Here is an 11344-nt window from a genome sequence, read left to right on the forward strand (position 1 = left end):
ATATAGTTTAATTTAAAACGATATATATATATATATATATATATTATATATATATATATATATATATATATCTTTTAATCTTAATAGTTAATTAAATTAGACTTCTTACTTATATGATATTATAATCATTTGTATTTTATCATAACAAAAATTTTAAACAATGGATCACAAAATTTGAATATGAGACTTTTAACAGTTTTAGTAATTTATTTCGTTTTAAAAAATTCAAAATATAACATATACTACTAATCTAAATTTAATTATAGTATTAATGTGGGGTTTAATTTATTTTAATAATTTAAAATTAAACAAATATGATAGAAGATACTCTAATTTTTATCAAATCTTTATTATTCAAAATCATTAATTGTCATATATTTTTAGTCACGTTAAGCAATTCTGTAATTTTTATTTAAGAAATAATAAAGATCATTAATAATGAATTTATTATTTGGTTAATAAAAGCTGACAAAAAAAAAATGGTTAATAATAACTTATTATATAATTTGATGGACCAACCTATTTCTCTAGTGATTCTAAGAATCATCATAGTGATGACACGTAGTTACAAAAAGAAGTTGTAATATTTCTCAATTAATATATATGGGATATAATTAATGTCAATGTTGGTTAATGTCCTTGCTCTAAACCGCGGACGCAGAAGCCGCTTACTCACCGTTTTTGCAAAAAGCGGGGAAGCGCCATGACGTTTTGACCCAAATCGAATGAAACGCGGAAAATAGAAAAAATAACCTGAATCTTTGATGATTTTTGGCTTGAAAATGTGTCTATGATATGTTTGAGAGAAATATTTTCAAATGACTATTTTTAAGCTTTTGTTACCAAAAAAGATCATAAGGGGGAAAACGGCCAAAAAAAATTCATTTAAATGACAAAAGATCCTTATACCTCTTGCTTTATTGATATAAAAATATAATAAATATATAAATAAATAATTAAAAATTTATATTTTCAAGTTATATGTTTTCAAATTCGAATTTTGTTATAAATTTTCTTCTTTTGAAATAAAATTTCAAAATTTCTTTTCAAGATTTTTCTTTTTCAAACCCTCAAACCCCGGTAGTGTACTGAACCAGCCCTGCCCTGAAAATAAATTCTTATCTTTCCAAGAACCATCTGTGAAACACCATCTTCCTGTAGTTCCTGAATTAGGTCTGATCTGTACTTCATGTACCACCCTGAGATTATTGGTAACATGTGCCTCAGTCCAAAGTGTTGATTCCAATTCTGCTAAGTTAAATGTTTCCCTCTGATCAATATCAAGATTAGTGAATACTTTATTTTTCCGACTCTTCCAAATATACCATAGTATCCATGCAAACTGATGGTCTTCCATTTTTGGGTTAAATCTCCAAAACAGATGATCCATATTAGCAAAAAGATAGCCAATAGGAAAAAGGTTTGGATTCGATGGGATCTTAGATACTGCCCACACTTGACATGCCGGGGGACATTCAAAGAACACATGGTTTATTGATTCCTCCGGGTCGCCACACCGTGTACAACATGTATCTCCTTGTATTCCTCTCGCTTTTAGATTTTTTGTTACAGCTATACAACCTGTCAATAGCTGCCATAAGAAATGCCTTAACTTCGGAGGACACTTTCACTTTCCAGCAGAAGCCTTATGTATATCCACATTGGGTCCATAAAATTCTGGTGGTCTTTCCTTGTCGGGATAGATCCTTTCTACTTGATACCCTGATTGTACCGTATACTTCCCATTATTGGTGAAATGCCATCCATTCCTATCTTCCATCTGATTTCTACTCAGAGGAATACTTTCAATCATATTTGCATCGTGTGGTTCCACCAAAGTCCTAATTTCCTGTAATTCCATGTTCGGGATTCCTGATTAATGAGAGCATCCACTGTGAGATCCGAGTAACTGTTATGAAATTTTTTGTTAGCTGGTTTCAGGCGAGTGGATGGGATCCAAGGATCATTCCATACTGAAATAGATGACTCTGTTCCAACCCTTTTGATTAGTCCTTTACAAACCAGAAATCTAGCAGAGATAATACTCCTCCAGTCATATGACGGGGAAGATGAGCGAACCGGTTCCAGGGGTGAAGCATTCCTGTAGTACCGTCCTTTGAAAACTCGAGAGAAATTCTCTCAAATTTAGAAATTCTATTGTTATTGGTTTATGTATTCTTAAAATCTTATTATAATCCTTTGTTATTGGTTTATGGACTTTTAAATTCCATACAAAATTTTTTATTATTAAAAAAGTTTAGGGGGGCCTATTGGAAATAGAATTTGTGTGGAGTTTGAAAATTTTAAGAGTTAATAGATTTTTAAAAGTTAAGTAAATTTGATGAATTCTTACCCAATGTATTGTATAAATTGTCATTGATTATTATAGATTTTCATATATACTTTTCTTTCCAAACTTATCTTTCTATTATTATTTTTTTTAAAAAACTTCTTTCATAAAATAGAACTATTTGAAAATTAAATAATAATTTTGGTTTTTTTAATATTTTGACATTTCGATTTGTCTTGTTTGATTTTTGTTCTAAAGTTTTTAAAATCAACCTATGAATTTTCTCATGATTTTATTTTAATATCAAATAGTTATATTTCATGAAAGATTATTTTTTAAATTGTTATTTTTAATAATTTCTTTTATCTTTAGTTTTCTTTTTACAATTATCTTTGACTTGACAATAAAAATGTAAGAAAATCTTGTTGTGTTTGCGTATTTGTGTTTTTGTTACATAGATTTTGAGAATCCTATGACTATACGTGATATTTGTAAAGTTGAGTGTTATAAGTAAAACTAGAGAGAATTTATGTCCCAATAACAAAAGAGTTTAATAGAATTACAAAGTCAATAAAACTAAACTTTTTGAATAACATAGGATTTCCATAGAATTTAAAAGTCCACAAACCAATAACAAACGATTCTAATAAGTGTTTCTCCCAAGACTCTCCCCAGTCTAAAACACATGCCCATAGTATATCCTCCAAGGTCTGAATCGTCCTCTCGGACTGTCCATCCGCCTGAGGATGATAGGATGTACTCATGTTTACTCTGGTTCCCAAAGCTTTCTGGAAAGCCTCCACAGGTAAGATGTAAACCTTGGATCTCTATCCGAGACAATGCTTGTTGGAACACCATGCAACCGCACTATCTCATCCATGTATAACCGCACAATCTGATCTACACCATCTCCTTTTCGAATGGCTAAGAAATTTGCCGACTTGGTCAAACGATCGACCACAACCCATATCGCATCCTTCAGGTTCCTGGTCGTGGGAAACCTAGTCACGAAGTCCATTGTGATGTGATCCCATTTCCACTCCAGTATAGGTAAGTTCTGAAGTAGACCACTGGGAACCTGATGCTCTGCTTTCACAAGCTGGCAAGTAGGAAACTTAGCCACCCACTCAGCAACATCAGATTTCATTCTCACCCAATGGTAATACCTCTTCAGATCTCTATACATCTTGTTCAATCCCGGATGAACCGAGAACTTAGATTTATGAGTCTGCCTCATAATCTCTTCCTTCAGTTCCTGGTTGTTAGGAACACTAATCCTTCCATTGACCAAGATGGTACCATTACTCGCCGTTTGGTACTCAGTCTTGTCGTTGGAAGCAACCTTCTTAAGGTTCTCATCTAAACCTTGAACTTGGCGAATCTTGGTAAGTAGATCAGCCTGATCCACTGCCTCCAACCCCAATGACTCATTATGTCCAACCAATGTGTTGAGGTGCAGTGACCGAACCATCTCTTCCAGTTCCTCAGCCTCCCTCTTGGCCGATACCTCCTCTCTCCTGCGGCTCAAGCCATCAGCCACTAGGTTAGCCTTTCCTGGATGATAAGCTATGTCCAGATCATAATCTGCAACAAACTCCATCCATCTCCTCTGCCTTAACTTTAGCTCAGGCTGAGTGAATATATACTTTAGACTTTTATGGTTTGTAAGTATTTTCACTTTGGCTCCATACAAATATGATCTCCATATCTTCAAGGCAAACACCACAGCTGCCATTTCCAGATCATGGGTCGGATAATTTCCCTCATGCTTCTTCAATTGTCGAGAAGCATAGGCTATTACCTTCCCATGCTGTGTATCCGAGTCCAGTGATTGACATCCGAGTCCAGTGATTGATGCATTAGTATACACCACATAAGGATGATCCGCCTCCGGCAATACCAGGACTGGTGCACTAGTCAACATGTCCTTGAGTGCTGAGAAACTCCTCTCACACTCCTCAGACCATGCGAACTTCACGTCCTTGCCTGTCAACTTAGTAATGGGCTGAGCTATGCCCGAGAACCCCTTGAAAAATTTCCGGCAGTAGCCGGCCAATCCCAAGAAGCTTCGTACTTCCATAGCATTTTTTGGCTGAGGCCATTCCCGTATACACTTGAACTTTTCTTGATCCACCGACACTCCTTGATCAGACACCGTGTGTCCAAGAAAACCAATGCTATTCTGCCAGAAGCTACACTTGCTCAACTTAGCAAAGAGTATCAGCTCCCTCAAGCGTCCCAGCACTGCCCTAAGATGCCTCTCATGGTCTTCCTTGGACTTAGAGTACACGAGTATATCATCTATAAAGATATTCACAAACTCATCCAAGTACTCCTGGAAGATACCATTCATCATCTTCATAAATGCAGCTGGCGTATTGGTCAGTCCGAATGGCATGACCACAAACTCATAGTGGCCGTACCTGGTTCGGAACGCGGTCTTTCTTATATCACCTTGCGCAATGGGAATCTAATGATATCCAGAGGCCAAGTCAATCTTGGAGAACCACTTTGCTCTACGGAGTTGATCCAACAACTCATCAATCTTGGGCAATGGGTACTTGTTCTTCACAGTCACCCTATTCAACCCCCGATAATCAATGCACAACCTGAAGCTACCATCCTTCTTTTTCACAAATAGGACTGGTGCTCCCCAAGGTGATACACTAGGGCGTATGAAACCCTTATCAAGCAACTCCTCAAGTTGCTTCTTCAGCTCGGCCATCTCAGCCGGAGCCATTCTATATGGACTTTTGGACAATGGGGCAGTCCCTGGCTCCAGTTCTATTATGAATGGGTCAGCCCTATTAGGGGGAATGCCCTGTAAAGCCCCAAACCCATCATGGAACTCCTGGACCAGCGGTATCCCATCCGGGTCACCACCCCCTACGACCTCATCGGTGTAAATGGTAGCCAAGAAGGCCTCACAACCATTTCCAAGCATCCTTTCCATTTGGATTGCTGAAACCACCAAACAACGAGAGGTCGGCTAAACCCCTTGAAACTTGATCGGCGGTCCAAACTCATTCTCAAATTGCACCCTTCCCCGGTGACAATCAAGAGTTTCCTGATTCTTTCCAAGCCAGTCCATACCTAAGATCACCTCATGATTCTTTAGGGGGACAACAATCAGATCTACAGGCATCGGCCTGTCCAGGATCATCACTGGGATGTCCTTAACCAGACCTAGTGAGTTCATAATCTGCCCTCCGGCTGCACTCACTTTGTCAGGACCATTCCAGGTTCCATACCGGAACATACCCTTTCTGATCATATCTGGACTCACAAAACTGTGTGTAGCACCAGTATCGAAAAGTACATGTGTTTCCACACCACCAATACTTAGGGTCCCTACACAAGACTCAACCAAAGAATCTATCCATCCTAGGTTCCATACCATGCAATTCTACAGGAATTGAAAAAGTTTAAGTCTAGAATGTTACTAGTGATCGTCTTGTAAGGCTGAGCCCCTTCCACATCCTTGGATAGCTCGTACACACGTGGTGCTGAGGTCTGGCCCCGGCTCTGGACCGGCTTTCTTGCCTCTGCATGTCCTTTACTCTGACCACCTTGCATCTTAGGGCAATCCCTACGGTAATGTTCCTTCTGGCTGCAGTAGTGACAAGTCCTGGAATCACTTGCCGGACTAGGACAATTCTTAGGAGAATGATCCATCTTACCACAATGAGTACAGGCTCCCATGGCCTTCCAGCACTCACCACCATGGTATCGGCCACACTTAGGGCACTCAGACCTACCACTTGAGGTTTTACCCTCCTCGGCCGAGTCCCTCTTTCTCTTCTTGTCACTACTCTGAGCGGTGGACACAGTCACACTCTTCACTTTCTGCTTAACCTCCTCTGCGAGGTTGGTCTCCAGCATAGCCATCCTTTCAACCAACTCAGATACAGTGTGGAAGGTGCGGACTGAAGAGTAGGTCCGGAGCTCGGCCCTAAGGCCTCTGATGAACCGACAAACCTGTACTGCCTCGTCCTCCAGCTCCTTACCCACATAACGCCTGAGCCGGTTAAACTCTTCCTCATACTCACGGACCGACCTACGTCCCTGGACCAAGTCCAAGAACTTAGACTCCAGGCGATCCAATGCCTCAACTGGAAAGTACTTGTGGTTGAACTCAACCTCAAAATCAGCAAAGCGTTCAATGGTGCCATTGGTACGCTTATCAAGAGCCAACCACTAGTTGTGTGCATCACCTTCCAAGAAGTGCACTGCAATATCCTTCTGATAATCCTCAGGGCAACGAGTCGAGCGGAAGTTGCGAACCAACCGACTCCTCCACTCATCTGCCTCCTTATGATCAACACTTCCAGCAAAGTGTTTAGTCCCCAACTTGGAGATGTGCTCCAAAACCTTCAGGTAATCCATACGCTGGACAGGCTCAGCTGGTGGGTCGATCTCCACAACCTCAGCTACCTGTCTCGGACGAACACCAGCCACTTGAGCAGACGCACGAACCAGAGGAGTAACCTGTCCCACAGGCGGATTCACCAACGGGGTGAACGCCTGAGTCAAGGTCACCAGTTGAGCTCCCATGAATTTCATAGCTTCCAGTATGTCTCCCATAGACGGCTCAGCTACCTCCCCCACACCATCAACCCCAACATTGTTTGCACCAATGCCAAGGTTATCTTCATTCTCTGCATTGGATGATTCAGCATCATCCTCTCGGACTTGCTCTTGCTGACCATCCGCAGCATCCACACGAGTCTTAGTAGGAAGGATCGGATCCACTGGAAGTCCGGTCTCATTGTTACCCAGCCCCTCTTGAGTTGGTAACACTGTGGTCGGAATGGTTCCAACTGGTAACACTACGGTTTGAACAGCACCATCCTGTCCCATGGTTCCGGATGCTCCAGCCGCATCCTTTCCTCTCCGAGATTTAGCCTTCTTAGTAACTGTGAGTCTCAACAGCCGATGTATGGTGAACCAATAACCCAAACAAATCCTAGATTCAAGCATGCTCTGATACCAACTTGTAAGACCCGATCCTGGATTCCTCAATCCAACCTGACCGCAGTCTCACCAAACAATCCTAACCAATTTGATTCCATTAATCCCGATTCAAGTCCAATATTCTCTAAGTATTTATCAGTGTTTTGAGGTTCATTGTTACACACTTAAACAATCAGAATCAATAAGGCAAATAGATAACTTCATAGATAGATAAACAGAATCAAACATCATTCGTTTGTTTAGCATAAAAAGTTGCACATTAAGCTAGCATAAGTTCACAACAAGCACAATAGGTTATCAGTATTTCACATCTATCAACAGTGACCCAATCACCACACATCTTCCCACGGCTGGAGTCCTCATAGTCCCTTTCCTTTACCACGGTCCATGTCTGTACCTGAGACCAACACATCACAAACACAACACACGATCAGATTAATACACAAGAATCTATCACACTGCATGGCTGGATCATATCAAAACATCAAATGACTCATCAGACCAAAATATAACATATTTCGAAAGTGCTTCAAAAATTAATTAAAATTCATGAAAACTCATGATAAATCCCAACTAAGAGATTCCCATGACCAGAATCCAATGAATCGACCTAGACCATATGGATCCTGATCATGGTCAGTCCAACCGGTCACAAATTGACATCATCAAATTAATTCCTAAAAATTGATTAAAATTCATGTAAACTCATGATAAATCTCAACTAAGAGATTCCAATAATCAGAATCCAATGAATCGACCCAGACCATATGGATCCTGATCATGGTCAGTCCGGCCAAAGCCATGAACTGTCATCAGTTCTTTGATCCGGCCAAGGCCTAGGATCAATGCCTCCATATCTGAAACATCAACATCCAATACCAAAACAAGAAATAGATGAAGAATAGAGTATAAGATCAGAGATGGGTGTAACCAAACGAACCAGACCGAACCATACGTACAGACGGTTCATCCGCCGGCTATGTCCGGTGGTTCTCGGCCACACCTCTCACCTTAGGGTTACGATCTCCAGGGGCTGTCACCTTATCCTTCTCAATCTCCTTCTCCTTGTCTTTATGCCTAGTATCCATCCTCTTGATCTCACAGACAAACTCCACCGGAAACAACCACGAACCACTACGGATCAGATCTCCCAACCGTCGGTTTGTCTCTCTTTTCTCTCTGGAAGTTTGTCTGAGTTTTCTGTCTTCTCTGCAATGATATTTTCGACATAGACAAGGAAAGATAAAGAATAAATCGACCATAACCGCCTCATAACTGCCTGGACGAGCAGTTACCAAAAGATAACCAAAAGGGGCAGTTTTCCCCATAGTCGTTGCCCCGTAACTGCCCTTGGCGGTTTCTCCCTTTTCTTCCTTTTCCCCAAATCGATTCCTGAGCCCTTGCTCAACTCCTGGTCCGACCTATGATGCACTTGAAGTAACCGTCACACTCGGACCACCGGCTCGGTCCATAACCGCTCGGACCCGACCACACTGGTTCGGACTGGAACACTCCTCCCAGCTGAGGTAAGCTGACCACCAACTGTTCCCAGCTGAGTAAGCTAGTCTTCCAGCTCCTATGAGCTGATTAAATCAAGGTGAACTGATTTCCAGCTGCACCTATCTGACTGAGCTTGATCCGGACCTCGTCTAGCTCCCGGTTCACTCGTCCAGCTCCTTATTACTTGTTTCCCTCATATTCTGGTTAAGTCTCAGCTTCCTGATGCCCTTAACCTTCCTTTTGGACCATGATACGCTTGTCTCAAGGACTTACGACCTGACTGGTGCGTCTCCTCGCACCATGGTCCATTCGGACGATCCTATCTAAGATCTGGGACATGACAGGAAGACTGGAAAATTAAAGTTTCAAAGAAAAGATATGAAGCATAGCTACCCATGGAGACATGGAAACTTATGCTGATGCTTCTTGGCGAATTTGAGACGACAACCAACGAGTACCCTTCCAAGCGACATATGAATGGTGTCTCTGATCTCTTGTAACACTATCAGCAATCGTCGTTGCTGAGTTGTTGCAAGATATCGGTACAAAGCTCAAACTGCCTCCCATAATGGAATGAATCGTAGATAGAGCATAAGAACAGTTGGTGTAGTTCTCTAAAGATAGCTGTGGATGGTCCATAGAATTTTTAATCTCTAGCACAGATGACTCTATGATTACTTTCTTCAACTTGAGGTCGCACATGGCTGCTGCAGCCCACTGTAATGCTACCAATTTAGCTTGAAGTGAAGATTCAATTTGAGAGAAAGACCTTCTGCTGTGTAGCAAAACATTTCCTTGCTCATCACGAACCAGCCACTCACCTCCACATGTAAGTGTGGCTCCATCCCATGATGATCCCACATTGCATTTGAGAAAGGAAGGAGGGGGTTTCTGCCACTTCTCAAGACCTGCATCAATATTAAACTCAGGAGAGTCTAACTTAGGGAGAGCATTATGTAGATTCAACCAGATCGCAGCCTCTTTCATAGCCCTTCTAAGAACGACCGAGGGCTCCGGAGCAATACGTTCGTATCAGAATGCATTTCGATCTTTCCACAATTGCCACAAGACCCAAGGAAAGGATTGACGAGAGCATGTACCTACTGCTGGATTTTTACTGCACTTCAAAAGGTAATGAAGATTAAGGAAGAACGAGTTCTGAGACAAGCCCGCTGGAGGAGGAGGAATATTGGATCGGTCCATACTTCCTTAGCGGTTTGACAATGGAAGAGGACATGACATATCGTTTACGTAGCTTGACCACAAACAGAGCATATCTGATTCACTTGTATACCCCTTGTCTGAAGCTGAGCCTTCACTGCCAGCGCACCAGAGTTCACTCTCCAGAGAAAATGTTTGAGTTTCAGAGGAGCTTTGGTTTTCCATACGTTAGTCCAGAGCTGTCTTTGAAGACGAGGTCTCTTGAAAACTTGTGGATTCTGAAGATCCAAAAGAGTTTGAGTTAACTTGTAGCCACTTCTTGCGTCATATCTACCATTTTTTATAGACCCCGGATCAACTTATCCTCACGAGAAAGATGAACCTTCGTATTCAACACCAGTGCGACATATTCTGATGCTATTAATTGGCGGACTAAATTACGGTTCCACGAACCGGTATTGGCATCAATCAGGGCAGCCACTGTTAATGTAAGGTCTACTAAGGCATCCTGACGATAGCGAGGAGGGCGAGGAACAGAAGAAGACAACCAATTATCCAACCAAAATTTAGTCTCTGCACCATTTCCTATATGTTTCAACAACTCTTGCTTAAGCAAATCTCTACCATGTAACCTGCTACGCCATGCAAAGGAAGGTCTCGTACCAACACTGCAATCCATAAATGAAGAGCGCTTAAAATATCGGTGATGGAGAAGACGAGCCAACAAGGAGTTAGGTGAGGAACAAACTCTCCAAGCATGTTTAGCCAGAAAGTATTGATTGAACTGCTCAATATCTTGAAACCCAAGCCCACCGAGTTCTTTCTCTTTACATAGTTTCTGCCAAGCAACCCAAGGGATCTTCTTTCTACTGTTACCACTACTCCACCAAAATTTGATCATCGCACTAGTCAGCTTCCCACAAACTTCTTTGGGGGGTCGGAAACAAGACATGGCATAAACTGGAAGAGCTAAGCCAATAGATTTTAACAGGATCTCTTTGCCTCCATGAGAGAGAGACTTGGAAAACCAGCCTCTAAGACGCCCCTGAAGCTTCTCTCTAATAAAGCTAAGAAGCTTCACTTTAGATCCATTAAAGCACTCTGGTAGACCTAGATATGAACCTTCACCACCTTCCTAGTATATACCAAGAACTTCTTTGATCTCTATTTTCTAAAATTCACTGACCTTAGCTCCAAAATTCACCGAGGATTTGAGATGATTCACTACTTGCCCTGAAGCATCTCCATATAACTTAAGACAAGACATAATTTCACTTGCTTCGTCTGAGTTTTCCTTGCAGAGAAGAAGACTGTCGTCTACAAATAAGAGATGATGGATGGAAGGGCATGATTCTGTGAGTTTGATTCCGTGAAGACGACCCGCTGCTTCAGAGGAGTTCAGACAGCAATTCAATGCTT

General features: G+C 41.4%; 1 protein-coding gene across 1 annotated transcript; it reads right to left on the reverse strand.

Moving 5' to 3' along the window:
• Window positions 1-9175: 9175 nt before the first annotated feature.
• On the reverse strand, window positions 9176-9751 carry LOC125594819. Its single transcript, XM_048770876.1, has one exon. The coding sequence runs from the start codon at window positions 9749-9751 to the stop codon at window positions 9176-9178; it is 576 nt and encodes a 191-aa protein (XP_048626833.1).
• Window positions 9752-11344: the final 1593 nt, after the last annotated feature.

Source organism: Brassica napus (assembly GCF_020379485.1).
Source record: "Brassica napus cultivar Da-Ae chromosome C5 unlocalized genomic scaffold, Da-Ae chrC05_Random_27, whole genome shotgun sequence".
Taxonomy (NCBI): domain Eukaryota; kingdom Viridiplantae; phylum Streptophyta; class Magnoliopsida; order Brassicales; family Brassicaceae; genus Brassica; species Brassica napus.